Source organism: Tachysurus vachellii, chromosome 11 (genome assembly GCF_030014155.1).
Source record: "Tachysurus vachellii isolate PV-2020 chromosome 11, HZAU_Pvac_v1, whole genome shotgun sequence".
NCBI classification, from domain to species: domain Eukaryota; kingdom Metazoa; phylum Chordata; class Actinopteri; order Siluriformes; family Bagridae; genus Tachysurus; species Tachysurus vachellii.
In genome coordinates this window covers 24,650,122-24,670,121 of record NC_083470.1, presented here as the reverse complement: position 1 = coordinate 24,670,121, position 20,000 = coordinate 24,650,122, and the positions used below count along the sequence as shown (strand labels likewise).

The 20,000-nt window shown below is 44.7% G+C and overlaps 2 protein-coding genes across 7 annotated transcripts in view; both read right to left on the bottom strand.

Annotated features, from left to right (window-relative positions):
* Positions 1-13,047, bottom strand: part of ep400 (E1A binding protein p400) — a 32,923-nt gene extending 19,876 nt beyond the window's left edge. For 3 of the 5 annotated variants that reach the window (XM_060882230.1, XM_060882232.1, XM_060882234.1), the window contains exons 1-21: positions 12,863-13,047; positions 11,109-12,344; positions 10,445-10,603; positions 10,266-10,350; positions 7,669-8,042; positions 7,153-7,446; positions 6,826-7,011; positions 6,428-6,568; positions 6,220-6,298; positions 6,080-6,129; positions 5,932-5,986; positions 5,753-5,842; positions 5,424-5,531; positions 4,694-4,890; positions 3,646-3,823; positions 3,288-3,424; positions 3,027-3,196; positions 2,756-2,930; positions 1,406-1,542; positions 1,083-1,269; positions 774-943 (exon numbers count right to left, since the gene is read on the bottom strand). In XM_060882230.1, coding sequence (XP_060738213.1) covers positions 774-943; positions 1,083-1,269; positions 1,406-1,542; positions 2,756-2,930; positions 3,027-3,196; positions 3,288-3,424; positions 3,646-3,823; positions 4,694-4,890; positions 5,424-5,531; positions 5,753-5,842; positions 5,932-5,986; positions 6,080-6,129; positions 6,220-6,298; positions 6,428-6,568; positions 6,826-7,011; positions 7,153-7,446; positions 7,669-8,042; positions 10,266-10,350; positions 10,445-10,603; positions 11,109-12,302 — 4,166 coding nt within the window. In that variant the 5' untranslated portion in view covers positions 12,303-12,344; positions 12,863-13,047. The remainder of the gene's footprint in view (positions 1-773; positions 944-1,082; positions 1,270-1,405; positions 1,543-2,755; positions 2,931-3,026; positions 3,197-3,287; positions 3,425-3,645; positions 3,824-4,693; positions 4,891-5,423; positions 5,532-5,752; positions 5,843-5,931; positions 5,987-6,079; positions 6,130-6,219; positions 6,299-6,427; positions 6,569-6,825; positions 7,012-7,152; positions 7,447-7,668; positions 8,043-10,265; positions 10,351-10,444; positions 10,604-11,108; positions 12,345-12,862) is intronic. The other 2 variants (XM_060882233.1, XM_060882231.1) reach the window with 2 other exon arrangements.
* Positions 13,048-14,393: 1,346 nt separating this feature from the next.
* Positions 14,394-20,000, bottom strand: part of ulk1a (unc-51 like autophagy activating kinase 1a) — a 24,288-nt gene continuing 18,681 nt past the window's right edge. Inside the window, exons 18-28 of one of the 2 annotated variants that reach the window (XM_060881506.1) lie at positions 19,502-19,564; positions 19,210-19,325; positions 18,872-18,996; positions 18,676-18,788; positions 18,403-18,522; positions 17,686-17,852; positions 17,356-17,528; positions 17,135-17,253; positions 16,172-16,329; positions 15,674-15,809; positions 14,394-15,519 (exon numbers count right to left, since the gene is read on the bottom strand). In XM_060881506.1, coding sequence (XP_060737489.1) covers positions 15,482-15,519; positions 15,674-15,809; positions 16,172-16,329; positions 17,135-17,253; positions 17,356-17,528; positions 17,686-17,852; positions 18,403-18,522; positions 18,676-18,788; positions 18,872-18,996; positions 19,210-19,325; positions 19,502-19,564 — 1,328 coding nt within the window. In that variant the 3' untranslated portion in view covers positions 14,394-15,481. Of the gene's footprint in view, positions 15,520-15,673; positions 15,810-16,171; positions 16,330-17,134; positions 17,254-17,355; positions 17,532-17,685; positions 17,853-18,402; positions 18,523-18,675; positions 18,789-18,871; positions 18,997-19,209; positions 19,326-19,501; positions 19,565-20,000 lie in introns of both variants that reach the window. The other variant, XM_060881505.1, reaches the window with a different exon arrangement.

Below are 20,000 nucleotides of genomic sequence, written 5' to 3'. Positions count from 1 at the left end.
TGAGAGAGAACGAAAGAGTGAGAGAGAACGAAAGAGTGAGAGAGAACGAAAGAGGGAGAGCAAGAGAGAACGAAAGAGTGAGAGCGAGAGAACGAAAGAGTGAGAGCGAGAGAACGAAAGAGTGAGAGCGAGAGAACGAAAGAGTGAGAGCGAGAGAACGAAAGAGGGAGAGCGAGAGAACGAAAGAGGGAGAGAGAGAATTTAAGAATGAGAGCGAGAGAACAAGAGAGAGAGAACGAGAGAACAAGAGAGAGAGAACGAAAGAACAAGAGAGAGAGAATGAAAGAACAAAAGAGCGAGAGTGAGAGAACGAAAAAGCAAGAGCGAGAGAGAACGAAAGAGCACGAAAGTGCGAGAGAGAACGAAAGCGCGAGAGAGAGAGAACGGAAGGGCGAGAGCGAGAGAACGGAAGGGCGAGAGCGAGAGAACGGAAGGGCGAGAGCGAGAGAACGGAAGGGCGAGAGCGAGAGAACGGAAGGGCGAGAGCGAGAGAACGGAAGGGCGAGAGCGAGAGAACGGAAGGGCGAGAGCATGAAAAAGCGAGAACAAAAGAGCGAGAAAGAGAGAACGAATGAGCAAGAAAATTAGAACGAAAGAGCGAGTGCGAGAGAGAACAGAAAAGAGAGATGGAGAGAGAAAGACAGAAAGGAAGAGATTTATTTGTTAAATATGTTCTAACTCCTAGAATGTGTGACGACTGGTTCATTCAAGTCAACATTACTAAACCTGCTGCTTCTAGTCAGCACACATTGTTTATCATAATGGTTTTTAACCTCATGGGCTTGATCTTGCACGCTTTGGGTCTGGGTGGAGGTGCAGGTGCGCTGTGGATCTCCTCGATGAGCTGCTGACTGAGTCTGAGTTTGGGAAGAACGTCTGTCGTCTCGAAGCGCGTCAGTCTGCCTTCGTTACCGATCAGGTCGAAAAGGGACAAGTCTACGGTCTGGGACGGGGGGGAAAAAAGGGGGTTTATTTGCGATGACAATAATAAGAACCAAAACACTCATAACAGCAAGCGGTACATAATGGAACATCCTACATCCTCCACACACACACACACGCACACGCACACGCACACACACCTTCCACTGGTCCTTCTGCAGAGCTGTGAGCAGTAAAGATGGCGTGTTGTACTGAAGGCTTTGGCATGTGTACGAGCTGGAGGTGTCTCTGATCTGGATCAAATCCGGGTGATTACAGATCCTCTGCAGCTGCATTAGAACCTGGAGCACGCTTACAAAGTGTCCTGTCTTTAGAGCCTCCTGAGCACTACACACACACACACACACACACGATTTAAATTTAAGACACTTTTAAACAACAGTAACGGTAACTGGACCTGATTTGTTGAACACTGCTAATATAACACAACATGTTGAGTAATAAAGCTGCAGTCGGCACTGACCTTGTCTGTGTGAGGATGTCCTCGTACATGCTCTTCTGCCTGGCAGAGAGACGGCACTTCAGGATGTGCTCGTACTTCTTAGGCAGCTGCTTCTCCACATCCCTCTTGGAGCGACGTAGGATGAAGGGCTGAATCATCTACGACACAGCGAGAGAAATCGGGATGACGAGAAGGATCTTGGAACAATCAGTATATCCTCGTTCCCCTGAACGCGGCCCTTCGCGGTGACGTCTACATCGTAACCATGACAACACTCTCTCCGGTCGCAGCTCGAGTGACTCTCGAGCCCAGCGTGCTACGGTAACTAGATTGATTATTAATTCAGTAATAATTAAAGATTAAATATTTGGGTAACTGATGATAAGGAGGCTGTTGGAGGTCTACGGTATCACTTTGAAGAGAGAATAACAGAATTTGAGCTACTTGTGTGCCGACCGTATGCAGACTTGGTTAAAGCAGGACTCCAGGTTTTAAAATGAACAAGCTGTCATTTTTTAATTCCACAGAAAGGCTGGAATATTTGTATAAAAATAATCTCAAATTACCATTAAATCCCCGTTTTATTCTCACTAAGACGACGCATTTCTTACCTTTTGCTTGGTCACAAAAAATGTGACTGGAACATACATACATGTGTGTGTGTGTATATGATGTGTGTGTGTGGTGTGTATATGGTGTGTGTATATGGTGTGTGTGTGTGGTGTGTATATGGTGTGTGTGTGTGGTGTGTATATGGTGTGTGTATATGGTGTGTGTGTGTGGTGTGTATATGGTGTGTGGGTGTGGTGTGTGTGTGTGTGGTGTGTATATGGGGTGTGTGTGCATGTGTGTGGTGTTTATATGGTGTGTGGTGTGTATATGGTGTGTGGTGTGTATATGGTGTGTGTGTGTATGGTGTGTGTGCGTGCATGCGTATATGGTGTGTGTGTGTGTGTGCGTGTGCATATATGGTGTGTGTGTGTGTGTATATGGTGTGTAGGTGTGTGTGTATATGGTGTGAGGGTGTGTGTGTATATGGTGTGTATATGGTGGGTGTGTGTGGTGTGTATATGGTGGGTGTGTGTGGTGTGTATATGGTGAGTGCGCGTGTGTATATGGTGAGTGTGTGTGTGTGTGCGCGTGTGTGTGTGTATATGGTGTGTGTGTGTGTATATGGTGTGTGCGTGTGCGGGCGTGTGTGTATATATGGTGCGTGTGTGTATATATGGTGAGTGTGTGTGTGTGCGGGTGTGCGTGTGTATATGGTGTGTGTGTATATATGGTGAGTGTGTGTATATAGTGTGTGTGTGTATATGGTGTGTGTGTGCGTGTGTGTGTGGGTATATATGGTGTGTGTGTGTGGGTGTGTACCCTGTGTAGTCTGATGACCAGTTTGTGGCAGTAGTCCTGGTTTTGGTCTGTTCCTGGTTGGATGGGAAAGTCCAGGTACGAGCGAGTGATCCCGGGCAGGAGGAAGTGTATCATGGTCCACAGCTCTCGCAGTGTGTTCTGTAGTGGGCTGTTAATCAGCAGGATCCTCTGCTGGCTGAAAGTCAACAAGAATCACTGATATTTAACTAACGCACAGAACACGCCACGTCATATCTGTTCCTGAGCAAAAAATCTGGAGATGGCGTATAACCTCCTGAGCTTAAAGATGGTTTCCCAGTGCTTCTCAGTCATGTTCTTGATCAGCTGCACTTCGTCCAGCACCAGGTGCCTCCAGCGTCTCTTCATGAAGTGAGCCTGGTCCTTCAGCAGAAGCTTGTATGACGTGAGGCAAACGTGGAAGCCGTTGGGCTCGGACCACCACTGCAAAGAGATCGGGCCATAAGGCTGATGTGCTACAAGGTTACACGAGCACGTGATAATAAAAAAACAACAACAACATCTGGATGTTTACCGATCGTTTGTATCTGCGCTCTCTCTTGCTGCCCAAGTACAAAACGATTTTGAGGCCAGGGCACCAACGCTTGAACTCCAGTTCCCAGTTTAGCAACTTGCAGGTTCTTACCACCACCAGGTGAGGGCCCCAAATACCTGCAAATAAGAAACACCAGAGAACATCAGGACTCTGTACCGCACTCAAACTGTTCCTTTAAATGTGGTCATTCTTCAGGAAAATGTGAGTAAATAAATTCTGTAAATGTAAATAAACATCAGGATAAACATTGAATCCACAGATTTGGGTCCCATCCAGATGATCGCTGGATCACTGTGAGTATAAGGACTAGGGTACTGTGGATCAGATCGGTACAGACCTTCATGACAAGCGAGGTGTGCGAGGTAGGCCACGGTCTGGACGGTCTTCCCCAGTCCGGTCTCGTCTGCCAGAATGCCGTTGAGATGTTTCCGGTGCAGGTTAGCCAGCCACTCGACGCCCACCTGCTGGTAATCTCTCAGAGAGCCGTGAAGGAGCGACGGCGCAGGAAGACGAGTCTGGAAGGAAATGATCTCCATTTAAAGACAGTTATCTACAGTAGTATTTCCACTGAAGAACCTTTTTCGAGACCTACAGACACCAGGAACCGAACTATAGCAGTTCCTGTGACGTTAATAGATAATATCAGATCATCAGATGCCCCTTTTCCACCAAAAAGAACCGGGTGCTGGTTCAGAGCTAGCACTGGTGCTGGTTCAAAGCTGGTTCCACTGGTGAACCTTCTAAGTACCGATTTGCCTTTCCACCGGCTAGAGAGCCGTCACAGAGCCGAGTCTGACGTCACTGTGTACGTGTCACGTGTCCCAGCAACGTTAGCGTAGCAGTAGCAAACACTAACACATCAACAATGTCGGATGTTGCTTTACTGTTAATACTCATGGCTTTGTGAACCTACATTAACACCCAAACGTGGTGAATCCAACGTGTACGTGCAGCTACGTGTAATCTGTATAAACGGAGGTTGTTATCGAGAAAGTATATAACGTTATTTTATCATTAACACAGAAAGAAATTTAGCCTTAGCATGTAGCTACTTACTGTCATGTGTGCTGATAATGTATCATATCGCGGTAAAGTAAAAGTGTATTAAACATTAGTATACTTAAGGTACGTTAACAAATGCGCTAACTGTAGCCCCGCCCACAGCCCCGCCCACAGCCCCTGACACAAGCGGTTCTTAAGTCTAGACCAGCAACGTTTTGGTGCTACTTAAGAACCACTTTTCCTGGTTCAGAGCCGGTGCTTTGGTGGTCGAAAAAGAAAGAACTGGTTCTAAATTACTCTCCGAACCAGCACTCAAACTGCCTCGGTGGAAAAGGGGCATAAGTGTTCACTGTAAGGTTTAACACGTGAGTAAGGACGCTCACGATCGGTGTAGTCCTAGCGCTGCCTTTAGGTAGGATCAGGTCTGTAGCCCGAGACACTTCTGCTATATCCTTCATGGGTTTGCCGTCGGTTCCTGAGGCGCTGCTGCTCCGTTCGGCTCCGCGGTACTGCTCGTCGCTCAGGAGTGTGTCGATGAGAACCGCCTCGTGAGGGCTGCCCAATGGACAACTGTCCCTGTCTAATGTAGCAGAAAAGATTTATAGATTATATCAGATCGCGTAATAACAGAACACAGCTAGTTATTCGAGCATGCTAATCAATTCCTCTATCGTTATCAAATGCAAAAATAATGGCACCCCCAGATTATCGGTATTATTGCTTATACACAATATAATGTTGCCCTTTCCCACAACATTAATGTTGTATCATCAATATTATATTTTGTGTCTAGACTTTAAAAAGACTCTGTGTTTTGTGGTTAGACAAATTATAAGTAAGTGGTTTAAAGTTTTGCACCAATATATAAAAAAAAAAACCCTACAGACTCCTAGCAGATATTAAACGCTGATTTGTGACGAACTCGGACGTACTTTAAAGGCCTCAGTTTAGAGATTTCTATAAAAATACTAATCCAACGCTAACGGCTTCAACGACCCTAGAGTAGAATACACAGGATATACGACATTAAGGCGACATGTACAATACATTCGGTGAGTGTGTTAAATGCTCCAGAGTGATTTATTGATTTAAAGTGCAGAAAATAAAAAGTGCCTTCATCTTTCTCCTCGTCTTCACTCTGGCAGGCAGGCTGGGGCCACTCGAATCCCTCAGCATACGCACCGGCGTATTTCTTTACCAGAGTCTCCAGGGGCACCTCGGCTACAAACAAACCAGGGAAGACCGATTTAAGCAAACAAAACACTACAGCAGACTAACAAACAGCCGCTCTCGCTACGCAGAGACGACGTGAGGAGAATCTTTGTGCTTTTCAGAACGGATCGGCTTTTTTTTTTTCCTGATACGAATCGAACGTCTCAAAAGGAGGAGATTTATGATATTGAGAAAAAGCACTGTGTAGCTGTGTGAAGGCTGTCACTGACCTTCCTTTGTGAGTTCAACAAGCTCCTCTTTTTGCTCAGCAGCCACTTCCATGGCCTCCTGCTCCTCTATTGTGCTCTCCTCATCGTCAGCTGTAAAACACACACACACACACGTGTACGGTTATAAGCCAGAGTGTCTCTGTAGTAAAACAACGAGAAAGCGGTGGCTGGATTCCCACCTTCTACGTCCGAAAGAGACTTGCTCGTCTTTCTCTTGCGAGTGCTCACAGATTCCTAAGAAAACAAAAACAAATATATATATGTATATAAATATGCACACACACAAAAAAAAAAGCGAGAGAGAGAGAGAACAGAAAACATACTCACCACCCTGCTGTCCTTCTCCCCTGAAGCTGGAGCAGATTTACTGCTCTGTCCTGGATCAACACAATCGATACCGAGCGTCAAAAACAACTATATATTTAACGCTGACTCACACGAGGTGAAAAAACACACGGCGCTCTCACCTTTGTTTCCTGATTTCTGTAGCCTGAGTGCTTTCTGTCTTTTGCATAAGATCTCCAGATGGAGCTTGATTTCCACCACCTGAGACGAAAAAAAAGTATACAAAAAACATTCCAAAGAAATTTGGTGAAAAAGTTCGCACGTGAACATAAATGAAAAATGACCGTGTAACGTCCGTACGTGACGCGTACGTGTTTTGGGATATTTCACCTGTTCGATGTTGGACCAGAAGTAGTCTACTTCACGCGCGATGACGCTGGCTATGTTTCTCAACCTCAGCTCCTCCTCCGTCTTCTTCCTCTCTTCGGTTTTCCTCGCCTCGACGTGGTAACGAGCGCAAGTGCGAACCAGCTGGAGGAAAGGAAACAAAACACGTACATGTACGTGTAAGGTGGCACAGGGTAATGAAACAAAAAAAGAATTCTAAAAGGTACGTAAACACTAGTGATATACGTTATGTTTTCTATACACACACGTAACATTTTCTACACTTTATGCTAATAAGATATAACGTGATTAGACACCTGTAGCTCGCTTGTGTAATAAGACTAGGGTAAAGAGGATTTCCTGCAAGTTGTTATTACTCGACACGTTTGTTTGTTTCTTACCTTTTTGGCGGCGGCCATCTTCCAGCGTCTCTCCTGCGCGAAATCGGCAGCCATCCACTGCATCTCCTCCAGCAGGTAGTCCCAGTGGGATTTGGGCCGACTGGCTTCCTGAAGTTTAGGCAGCCGACTAGCGGACCACTGTCCCTCCTTCCTCAGCTCAGCGATGCGCTGATGCACTTGGTTCTCCTACATGGGAACGGCGACAAGTTAAAGAGCCTGAACGTCTAACGGATCGTGTCAGAACATGGCAGGATTTCCTTGTTGACCAAATTCGCCTTTCTTAAATATTCTAAAAACGGTGAAATAGTACGTTCTGTTCGGTCTCACCAGTTTAGCCTGCTCTGCCTGCTTGTCCTGAGGGCTCTCCTGGACGTTGTTTACGGCCGGGCCCTGGTTCAGCGTGGAGACCTTCGGCGCTGTGGTGCCGTTAGAGACGGTGAGTTTAGAGTGCAAGGCAGAAGAGAGCGTGTGAGGCACAGGAGCCCTGACTGGAGCGGACGAGAGAGGGGAGGGCAGAGAGGATAAAGGTGCGTTGGACATGACGGAGGAGGACGTGAGGTTGGGGATCAGACGCTGAGCCGTCTGGGTCGTCTCTGCTCCAGGCCGGACCAGCGCGACAGTCTTAGGACAGAGGAGGAAGAATGAAATGATGACATCTAATTTCAACAAATATAGTTGGACTTAAACCTCCTTGTAAACTGGCTCAGCATCAAAGGAATTTGCATAATGAGACCTGATAGGCCCGAATATTTTATGATGTCACTACTCTTGCATACAAGATTTTTGTTTAAATAACCACACAGTTAAAAAGTTGTATTCAGATGAAGATAAGCCTCTACTCACGGCCTGTCCTGGCTGCACGACCGGCTGTGTTTGCTGCTGCTGCTGCTGTTGTATTTGGAGCTGCATCTGCAGCTGTGGGTGAGGGTTCACCGCAGCCAGCACAGCCGCTGCCCCCTGCAGCTTCACCTGGGGCTGTAGCTGCCCGCCGGGCACCTGGCACTGCTGCTCCAGCACCACAGGCTGAGGCTGGGACAGAGCGAGAGGCAGAGCAGCCATAGGGAGCGCGGCTTGGGGAAGTCGACCCGGCAGCTGGGGCGGAGGAGTGTGGAGGCTGGCGGCGTTCTGCACCGGGGGGCCTTTGGATGGGTCGTACTGCTGCTGGTTCTGGTTCTGCCCCCCTATCTGGACTGCCTGTGGCGTCGGGGGCATTCCACCTGAGAGAGAATGGAGGGAAGATATAGAGAGAGAGAGAGAGAGAGAGAGAGACAGAGAGCAGGATGGAGAAGAAAGTGTGGAAAGAGCGAGGATAAAATCGGGAAAATGGACAGAGTAGGGGATAGGAAGAAGGGAGCAGTGGAAACAGAGAAACGGGAAAACGGGAAGGAAATTAAGAGTGGTAGTAAAGAGAAGATGGAGAGAACAAATAACAGAGTGAGAAAGAAAAGAAGGTGATGGTAAAGGAAAGAGTGAAGTGCGAGACAGAGACGGAGGTGAAGAAAAAGTGAAGAGAACAAAAGGAAGCAGAAGGCAGAAAGAAAGGGCGGAGAGGTGATGTGCGGAGAGGAGGAAGGTACAGGAGAGTCGCCAGAAGGAGAGGATAAAACATTGAAAACAAGACATTTTCAAATATTTGTACAGAAAGAAAAAAATAAATAAATAAACCAAAACCTACTAACATTACTATCCTATGGCATTAAATTAACTTCTAATGAACGTGATGTTAATGATAACTAAATACTCCGTCTGGGAAAAAGAAAAACAACATCTAGGTAATAATGATTACTGAAGAAACAAGAGAAGGTCTATGTTTAATGTTTAACAAAGAAATCATTCAAATTATAATTAGAAAAAAAAAAAACCCAAAGTGCTCAGATATGTTCAGTAATTCTGTTATAAAATGATATAAAAATTGCATGAGATAAATTTAAACAATTGAGGAAAAAAAAAGGATAAAGATTAAAAAAAAAAGAACAGCAAAGGAAAAGAGGATAGAATAATAAAAGAAAAGAAAGAAAGAAAGAAAAATAGAATGCAACTAAGCACAGACACCATAGGATGAGCATGCGTGTTACACCTGGTACATTACAGTGCATTTAGACGGCTTATACAACAAGAGCAAAGCGGGGTGTAAGAGCAGAATAAAGACAAGGGGACAGATTAGGGCAAAAAGCAGGACAGTGCTGGGCTTAAAGGGAACACTTAAAGAAGCACCGACGTCAAGCTAAACTCTACGTCAATTCGCTTCAGCTGCGTTTGGGGCCGCTTTAAGCTCCCGAATCACTTCAAACTCGCTACGTCACCTGGACTGAGGGATGGAGGCCAAGTCGTGACAAAACGCTGAAGAAATCAGGAATGACGGATGGAAGGATGACAAGAGGAACGTCTAGATGATGAGAACCCAGGATGCATGTGGACGTGTGCTAATCGACGATGCGATGAGAGCGGTGGAGGGGAGAAAGGGGCAGAGACTCTGGGTACGAAATGTTGGATGAACATGGATTTAAAAGTAAAAATAATAATATTAATAAAGTGTCTGAGACTCAGCGTCCGGTGAGGGAGCAGAACGGCGAAGAAGAACAGAAATGATCGGATGATGTCAAATCATAAAAGGGAAAGAATGCGAATGCGAGATGTGGTTTCTTCCCTTTCAGAAATCCTGCTCCGTCTCCTGCTGGATCTTCTCGTAGCACTCAGAGAGCCTGAACTTCCAGTGGGCAGCTCAAAAGGGACTGAATTGAATTTGGGCTTCGAGCCGAAAAAGAATTTGAAATTAGAATACGTTAAATGGCAGAAGGGAAGGGGGAGGGGTCATCACTGAGAACTGGGTTGACCTCTGACCTCCAGCAGCGTCTCTAAACCAACGGACACGAGAGTAGTGGAACCGGGCCGGGGGGGAAAAAACACAGCGGCGCTCCTACCTTGCGCTGTCGGCATAAGCTGCTGGAGGGGAACGCCGGGAGATCCTAAAGGAGCTACAACGGGGTGCTGGAATATCATCCCGTGGCGAACCACTTCGATCCGGGACCGCTTAGCCTGATCTGGGATGCAAAACACACAACACCCACAACCCCCAAAAAAAAAAAAAAAAAAAAAAAAAAAAGAAGGGAGTAGGGTTTTGGATAAAAAGGAAAAAAAAAAAGTAGGTTGTTTTTAAAAAAAATGGAGAGAAAAAAAAAAAAAAAACACGAATAAAAAAAAAAAAAATGAAAGAAAAAACACTAGGCACACAGAAATGACGACTGCACACCAGCGGTTGGACGTTAGGAAGCGGAGCTCCCCCGTTTCATGGGCTTCGAACACACAGCGCTGGGAAAAGATGCTGAATATTGATTAAGCAGAAGCAAATTTGAGGAGGAAATGAAGAAAAGAAAGAGGGGGGAAATAAAGAAGAGGGGGATAAGAAAATAAAAAGGTATCCTGCGTCGACGCCGGTCTACCTGCTTGAGCCAGAGCCTGCTGCCGTTTGAAGGCCTCCATGTCCACGGGATTGGAAATGTTCCCACCTGCAGAACCAGGATGAAGCTACAAAGAGTGGGGGGGAAAAAAAAAAAATGAGAGGATGTGAACTAATCCGCGGTCGGAATACGGACGCGTCCGGGTGTCTGTGACGTCGCACCTGAAACTGTGGCTGAGTGGAGAACGCCGCAGACACGTTGGGTGGGAGCTGGGTGGCTATGGCGACGGGCGTCACCGTCTGGCCATCCTTTCCTGTCACTACTTTCACCTGAGTGGTTGTCATAGAAACAGACGTACATGCAACGCTCACACAGTGTCCCTGAAATAAAAATGGCTGCTAAATGAAAAGATCTCGCTGAAAGACATTTCACACTGCTGCTGTTCATCTGACACAAACATTGTTAATGTGAGAAAATATTGGCACCAAAAGGAACTAAAAGTGTTTAGAGGCACAGTTCGTAGGTTAATTTTACTGATCACGCACTTATTATGTGCAACACACACACACACAAAAGACAGATGAACAGATAAAAAAAATTTAAAGTCAACTTTTTATATTTTGTCGTAATAGCAGTTGGACCAAAACAAATGTATTGACAAAAAAAAAAAACAAAAGGGGCATTTAAATTTTGTTGTCATTTTCATCCATCAATTTTATGCAATCGATAAAATCTTAATAAATAAATATATGGCATGTTAACACTAGCACTTCCCGTACACGTCCTCGGGTACTTTTAGTTCCTATTTGGACCAGTATTTGCCTATAAATAAAGACAATTACAACTTTATTCAAAAAGATCTAAAGAACCCACAGGACACTTTACCTCGTCATTGATGACTTCGGATTGTTCTTCTTCTTCCTCCTCGTCCTCGAGATCGAGGTCGTTTTGCCTCAAGTAGGTGTAGAGCGGCACGCACGGCTTCTTCTTGAAGGCGAGGTAGTCCATCATGTTGCCTTGGAGGTGTTGCAGAAAGAAGAGCTCGATCAGGTAGTCCTTGAACACGTCCTTCAGGCTTTCCATCTTCTTGCTGTGATGCTCCAAACACTGCTTCCTCAGCTGAGCCACCTCAGCGTTAGGGGGTGCTATCTCCTCCAGCTTCTTGGGCTGAACCTTTTTGGGTGTCAGCGGAGGGTTTGCGGTACTCCGAGATGGACTGGAGGGAGGGACTGTGCCGAAGGATGTCATTCCGGATGCGGCGACCCCTGCAACGACGGGCCGAAGCTGTCCCTGGATGATGCTGCTGATCTGAGGAGGAAGGTTGGAAGTGGTGATGTGACCGGGGTTGGCTAAGGCCGTCAGAGTGCCTCCGGATGCCACGGGACTCTGAGGGCCCAAGTGATGGATAGTGCCACCGGTCTGAGAGTGGGGTTGAGAGAGGCGTCTCTCCCGCAGGGACGCGGGTGTCACGGCTGGGGCTGCCATCTGCACCGTGCCGACCGTCGTCGGAGCCAGCTGAGTCAAGCCCGTGTTATCCTGGTACACAAAGTGTCCACTTCCGGTCGAACTGCTGAGGTTAATCTGCCGTACCATGATTCCAGTGCCCGGCCTGGTCACAGCCTGCAGCGGAACAGGGCTGTGCTGAGTCGGACTCTGAGGCTGAATCGGCTGAGGAAGAGGCGAAGTCACTTGGATGTACGAAGACGAGCCGTGCTCGAACCGCCACTGAGGAGCCTGGTGCTGGAAGCCGGGCGAAGCAGGACTTTGCAGCGGCAGAGACGTCAGCGTGATCTGTTGGTTCGCTGGGACCATGTTCTGCAGGGTGATGTTCACGTTCTGGCCAGCCACGGGGCTCCGGCTCATGATGATCTGGTAGTTGGGGGACTGAGGAGCCGAGACCGCTGGGCTTGCTGCCGTGGTAAACGTTGTCACCGGGGACTGCGGATGAGTGACAGTTGTGGGTTGTTGTTGTTGTGTGACTGTGACTGGCTGCTGCTGCTCTTCTGCTTCAGATCCTGTGAAAGTTTTGGATCTCTGTGGATTTCTCTGTGCATTTTGTGGACCTCCTCCATGGTGCATCGCGTGGCCCGGAGACAGTAATGTTTAATTAGTAATGTCACCCTTAAAAAAGAAAGCAGACATAATTACTGTACAGTACACACGAGATGATCGATACGTAGCACAGATCTACAGTAACCCTGTCATTTATCACTGAAATCAAATAAACACACAATAAGGAAGGTTATTCTAAGTTCCCTGATTCCACGTGCATCATAAAAACAAGCACTCGAGCATCTCTGTGCTTTAAAACAAAACGTTAAGCTGGTGTTAAAGCGCGTTGCTCAGAAACACGGCTCATTGTTATCATTGTTGTGTTGTGACTAGCATGCTAGCTGCTAATCCTGATTAGCATCCTAGCTAGCGGCTTCACCAGCGAGATACAAAATAAACAACAAAACACCACTTTATTGGAGACTTTCGGCGTTTTTTTTCCTCAATAAACCCCAGAGAAAGAATATAAAATAATACATAAAGCCGCGGTGACGTTTTCTCTCAGCGCTAAAAACGAGCCGTTTTAATAAACACACCGCTAACACGCGCGCTAACGAGCATCATACAAGACATTCATAAGGACTTACAACTTATTAGCTGCCCCTCACGTACACCATTCGGTGTTATAACGGATTCCAGACTGTTTATAAAGCCGTACTGACTAAATAACAGCAAGGAAACTGCACTGAGGTACAAATAAAAAGCGTCGCGGCTGCGCTAAGTGAAATTAGCTACCTCAGGCAAGCTGCTCACACTGCGCATGCGCGCCAACGCTCACACGGCTCAGGCACACACCGAGATGTAAACAACGACGCGCGTTAAATTGTCAAACGCACAAATTAACAGTCGCGTCTGGTCTAAACAATACGCATTATGTGTCTAATCGAGTTTAAATAAATCGTATTAAACCAGAGTTTGTTTAATTATTATATGTCACTTCCTAATCTTCTTCCGTTACACGGAAGTACATTTTTTTTTCAATAGGGCGGGTCTTAGGAGTCACTGACAGGAGCTTAAACCAATCGGACAGACGAATTATAGCTCTTAACCAATCAGCTGCGGCAACGTGACCTTCATAAACGCCAAATTAATAATAATCGTGATCATTTTTGCTTTAATATTTTAATGACGACAAATAAAACAAAGAAACAAACAAAACAAAAAAAAACTGTTTGGTGTAACTTCAGTTTAAATATGTAACTGATGTAGATGTAAAGAATGTTTATAGGGAATCAGGACGTTTAGTTAAAGTCTGTGTCTTTCTTTGTGTGTAGTTTTATTTTATTTATGGGGTTGTTTTTATTTTATTTTATGTATGGGGTTGTTTTTATTTTATTTATGGGATTGTGTTCATTTTATTTTATTTATGGGGTTGTTTTTATTTTATTTTATGTATGGGGTTGTTTTTATTTTATTTATGGGATTGTGTTCATTTTATTTTATTTATGGGGTTGTGTTCATTTTATTTATAGGGTTGTTTGTATTTTTTTATTTATGGGGTTGTTTTTTTATTTTATTTTATTTATGGGGTTGTTTTTTATTTTATTTTATTTATGGGGTTGTGTTCATTTTATTTTATTTATGGGGTTGTGTTCATTTTATTTATAGGGTTGTTTGTATTTTTTTTATTTATGGGGTTGTTTTTTTATTTTATTTTATTTATGGGGTTGTTTTTTATTTTATTTTATTTATGGGATTGTTTCCATTTTATTTTATTTATGGGGTTGTTTTTAATTTTATTTATGGGGTTGTTTTTAATTTTATTTGTGGGGTTGTTTTTATTTTATTTTATTTATAAGGTTGTTTTCATTTTATTTTATTTATGGGGTTGTTTTTATGTTGTGATTAAAAACTCATGCTTATGTGCTCGATAAAAAAGGGAACAAACTTTATTTCAGTTCATCACACATACACACAAAACTACAAACATTACAAACCCTGACTTTTTATTTATTTTTTTGAAAAAAAAGATAGAAAGAAAAAAAAGACAAAGATTCACACTTCATAAACATCATACAAAAATGTTTTGTTTAAAAAACAAAACAACAGTCAAAAAAAACAACAAAAAAGTCATCTCCAAGTTTTCAGTAGAACACTTGATCCATATGAGTTGTGTGCATTTATTTATTTATTTATTTATTTATTTATTAAAAAGGTGCTACAAACATCAGAATAAATAAAATGAAAGCAATAAAGCTAGCAAGGTCATCTCCGCTACTGTAGAGTCGTTTAGGCATTTTCAGGTGACGTTCTCATTCATAAAGTGCTTCGCTGTAAAGACAGTTGTAAATAATAAAGGAACAGTAGCTGATCTGTCATGTACAGTTCTCACAATAAATATCAAGTATTGTATCAGAGTTAAAAGATCACGTAGCATTTCAGCGCTCAGTGAAAATGCTTTCGCTTGGTCTGTCACTTTCGTTTGAACCTGTTCTGTGCGACACTGACACAACACGGCCCGTCTATACCTTCTCTAATCACGCTTTCTTCTGAAGCCTCGCAGGTCTCCGTTCATGCAAGGCCACGCTTTTAAAGCATAAAAAGTAAAAGATCAGAGTCCGTTATGCTTTGTGTTAAAGAAAGAATAATGTACAATCTCTCGAAGAAGAAAGTACGATTTGGAATTGGACGAGTAGATTCAGTGCTATTCGTCTTAGTCGACCGTAGTTACTGCTGATGCCGAAGCGGATCCTGAATTAGCAGCGTTTCTACATCACTTTAGCACATCATTGTTCTGCATTAAAAAAAAAAAAAAAAAGACTAATCAACTAATTCACACACATTTCAAACACTGTACAAGGCTTAATCCATGATGCTGATGAGTTCTCTGTTCTGATTGGTCAGAAGATGTTGATTCATTCGTTGTGTAAAACGTTTAACGTAGTTGAAACCTATAAGAAGTACGAGAACCCGTACTATGACGTGAAAAAGCACAAATCGCTCCAAAATGTGCCTTTAAAGGAAAACGATCAGCTTCTTTGTTGGAAACAGTGACTCAGTTGATTATTTTCCTAGAAGAGTAAATCCCCTTATATATATTTTTTTACTCCTTGTAAATGATTGTCGCAAGCAGCACACTAAAGTCTGTTATTAGAAGTCAATGATGAGATCATTAGTGTGCATGTGAAAGGGGGATGAAGATTAATGTGGCATCAGAGGAAGTCAGAGGGTCGGGGGAGGGGTCACGAAGCCTTCACGGCATGTCGTCACAGGGAGGAGAGACGCCGCTCAATACACTGCTTACCTGCCAAGACACACACACACACCCCAACATAAAAGACAATATGGATGCTGGATGATTCTCAGCACTGCTGGTATGAGCACCACACACACACACACACACACACACACACACACACAGAGTAGCATGGTATAATATTTATATGTAGAGTTCGTACATTTGTTAATGTTGCTGAGGTCAGATCTCTCTGTAATGATTAAGGAGAGGCCTTCCATTAGCAGCAAGGCTTTGTGGTAACGCTGGACCGAGGTCTCACCGTGGTGGAACATCTCATCCAGAGCTGCAGCCTGCACCTGATGGGCAAGAGTTTAGTCTTATTCACTTCAAGAGAGAGAATAATCGGAGAGAGGAGTGTGTGAGGTTTATATAGGGAATAAAATCACATGGGTTCAACATTCAGTGTGGAAGTGTGTGAGATAAAATACGAGAGAGAGAGAGAGGGAGAGAGAGAGAGAAAGAGAGAGAGACAGCGAGAGAGAGAGAGAGAGAAAGAGAGAGACAGCGAGAGAGAGAGAGAGAGAGACAGTGAGAGAGAGAAAGAGAGAGAGCGAGAGAGAGATTGCATTTTGTAGTTGGAAGATTGAAATGCTTCACTTCAGGATGTTCTCTAAAGTGGAGTGTGTGTGTGTGTGTGTGTGTGTGTGCTAGTACATACCATTTGTACGGCGTGAGAGTAGATGATTCTCTCGGCTGTGATGTTGTTCATTCGGTCCATCAGCTTCTGTTTGGTGCTGAAGAAGAGCTGAAGCCTTGCAGTGAGAGAGCGAGACGACATCACACACTCCTTATACAGCTCATTCAGCTTACGCACAACTACACACAAACACACAAACACACATCAACTCACAAAAAATAAAATAAAAAAAAAAACAGTTTACAGAAAATAAAACAGTTGTGAGAGTCGTTGTGTTTTATTCTTTACATATAATATGAAGCAGTTAATGAAGCATCTCGCCTGATTGAGCAGTGAACAGGTTTCTTTTTGCATCATTTTCTCTTCTATCTATCTATCTATCTATCTATCTATCTATCTATCTATCTATCTATCTATCTCTCTGTCTTTCTCTCTCTGTCTCTCCCTCTGTCTCTCTCTCTCCCTCTGTCTCTCTCCCTTTCTCTCTCTCTCTCTGTCTCTCTCTCTCCCTTTCTCTCTCCCTCTCTCTCCCTCTGTCTCTCTCCCTCTCTCTCTCCCTGTCTCTCTCCTTCTCTCTCTCCCTGTCTCTCTCCCTCTGTCTCTCTATCTCTCTCTTTCTTTCTCTCCCCCTCTCTCTCCCCCTCTCTCTCTCCCTCTGTCTCTCTCCCTCTGTCTCTCTCCCGCTCTCTCTCTGTCTCTCTCCCTGTCTCTGTCTCTCTCCCCCTCTCTCTCTCCCTGTCTCTCTCCTTCTCTCTCTCTCCCTGTCTCTCTCCCTCTCTCTCTCTCCCTCTGTCTCTCTCCCTTTCTCTCTCACTCTTTCTCTGTCTCTCCCTCTGTCTCTCTCCCTTTCTCTCTCACTCTTTCTCTGTCTCTCCCTCTGTCTCTCCCTCTGTCTCTCTCCCTCTCTTTTCCAGTTAAGCTGATGCGGCTAGCATGTTGCAGAGTTAATGAGCTGTTTAGGGCTGAGAGTGTTTGTGCTCTCACCCTGTTTCACAGATACAGATGGATAGAGTTTGCCCTGTTTAATCGCCTCCTTCGCTGTGTGTAGGGCGGTGGATAAGAGCTCGGCACACTTCATATACAGGACCAACTGCTCTGCACAACTAAACACACACAAACACAAGCAAATATATAGATTTCTTTCATAGAGAAATATCCCAATGTGTGTGTGTGCGCGTGTGTGTGTGCGTGCGCGTGTGTGTCACCTCCACTCTCGGCTCAGCTGGCTTATCTGGTCAGCCACCTGACTCTGCTCCAGGAGGGAAGCGTCAGACGCCTCGCTCCTCTCGATCCCAGCATCCTTCGCTACAGCCATGTCGGTCACGAGGTGTGTGAAGGCCAGAGTGAAGCGCAGCTGGGTGAGCATGTCTGTGTGTGCCTGCTACAGACAGACAACAGGAAGATGATGTCATATAGAAAAAATATACTGTTATATAAATAATTCAACATAAATAATATCTAATTAAAATGTCACAGATATAACGGGTTCTATATTTGTTTATTAATATTATTATTATTATTTTGCGAGTCAGTACCTCCATCAGCGTCTCCGCCGGTAGCTCTGGAGGCACGAAGGCCGCGTCCCTGTGCAGATCGGAGGCTGTGATGTCTGTAAAAGTGCAGCAGTGTCTTTCTGGTGAGTTGTAGGACTTGGGGAAGCGACTACATGTCCAGCCGGGACTGCCAGGACTGCATGAGGACACTGTGAACAAACAATTTAATAAATCCAAACACTTCAAGATATTAATATTGAATATAATTTGACGAAGAAAACGGTGTAGGGATCCTTTCAAAATTTCAGTCTCGTAAGATTTTCTTTCAGCAAAACGCTGCTTTCAAAAGTATTGGCACCCAACGCGGTTAAAGTTTGAAAAATAACAACAGCACTAAACCTATTCTTGTAATGTCTAACAATTTTATACCCACTTTCCTCCTCCAGTTTTAGGCTTATGCACGAAAACACACTTTTTTGTAGCAGCACAGGTTTGCATTAAGGTCCAGAATGAGATGATTGCTCAAAACCTATCAAAGCATTCAGTGATACTTTGTGTTCAGGTTTGGTTCCATTCCCTACAAGGAGTCAAGATCCTTGGCAGAGGCAGCCAGGTTCTCACCTAGAACATCTTCCTACAAGTCATCTGTGAGCCTCAGAACAGTCAGATGGCATCACCAACCCTCTGTGGTATTTTACAGCAACTATGAGAGCGTATGAGAGTATTATTTATCATGTTTGTCCGTTTCGATCCGCTCACCTGTTCTGGGTCTAGGGACTGAAGGAGGAGCGTGTCCCTCAGGAGGGGTGCCGATAGTGAAGAGGAAATGACCGGGGCTCCGAGAGCCTTTCTCTACACTAACAATTCCACCAGGGGGCGCTAGAGGAGCAATAAGGGAAACGAGGGAGGACGTAAGATAATGACGTGCTTGTTGTCAGTCAGTATATTTGCATGTTAGTATGTACACTGAGAATAAACATGATTTAAAGGTTTATTAAGATTAATTGTCTTGTAAATTATAACATGATCGACCTGTAGTGTCCATGGGTCTCTCTGTATTCAGCCCCTCACAGCTGCCCCTGTCGAGCTGAGATCCGAACACAGCCTTCAGCAGCATATCGGACAATATGCCCGCGCTACTGCACCTGCCAAAAACATTATCATGCGTTTAGAAGGACGTCGGTAAGAGATCAAAACAGGTCCGTGAGGTTCTGCTTATGAGAAGCACCTTTTCACAGAGCCTCTCCTCGTCTGTGCTGTGTCTGTGCGGGTCACACAGCGTTCCTGGAGGTCAGGCATGGTCCTGGTGTGGACTAGAGTGCCGGGAAGGCTGCTCCGTCTGTCCAGCTCCCACTGAGCAACAAGAAACACATACTTTTAAAACAACCTTCTTATCTCGGTAAGAGTAACAAGACCGAATTCAGAGCCGCTAGGAAGAGATACAGGATGTAGCTTTATTAAAGAATACAACAGGCTGAGTGAACGTGATACGGTGAGGTCACTGAAACTGACAGACAGACAGACAGACAGACAGACAGGCCACGCCTTCTCGGTGTGTGAACTCACCCTGTGTACTATTGCATCTGGACTGCAGCCCGGGCTCCTGTTTCTAGGTGTCGTTTCCACGGCACCAACATCGTAGAAAAGAGGGAAGACCTGACTGTGCGTACGGACATGCGCATCTGATCCGGACGAGAGAGAGAAAGAGAGAGAGAGAGAGAGAGAGAGAGGCAAAGAGACATAGTACAGGACAATCAGACCCAGCGCATATGTCTGAAACAATGCTCATGTGAGTGTGTGTGATTGAGTGTGTGTGTGTGTGTGTGTGTGTGTACTGGGGTAAAGATCCCGGCCTCACCCTGCAGTCCCGTCCTGCTGCACTGCGGCTCTGATTGGTCAGGGGTCTCAGGTATCGCTCCCACTGAGGAAGAGCATAAAATAAATCGACACCTCACACACCAACTTTCCATAACAGTCTTTAATCTCAGTAACACACTATGTCTCAGTTTCAAATGGGAGAATCAGGATTCCCGGTTTTAAGTCCTACAACAGTTATATGGTTCAAAAATGAAAAGAATTCATTAATTAATTTTCATAGAGAATATTTTTGCATCAATGAAACTTAGGTTAAAGTTATAAAGCTTAAACCGTAGGTGTATTTTTTCCCCCTACAATCTCCGAAGCATTTTGCTTGTCCTGAAGGACGTTTCTTCCCTCCCTTTAAACACCATGTGAATCAAGAGCAGAATTAATACGTGGAATTTACAAACTTGACTTATACAGTATTAATAATTTGTGATTAAACAAGTCGACACACAACAAACAACCCTACAGCTGTTTCTACTCAGATCTCTGAT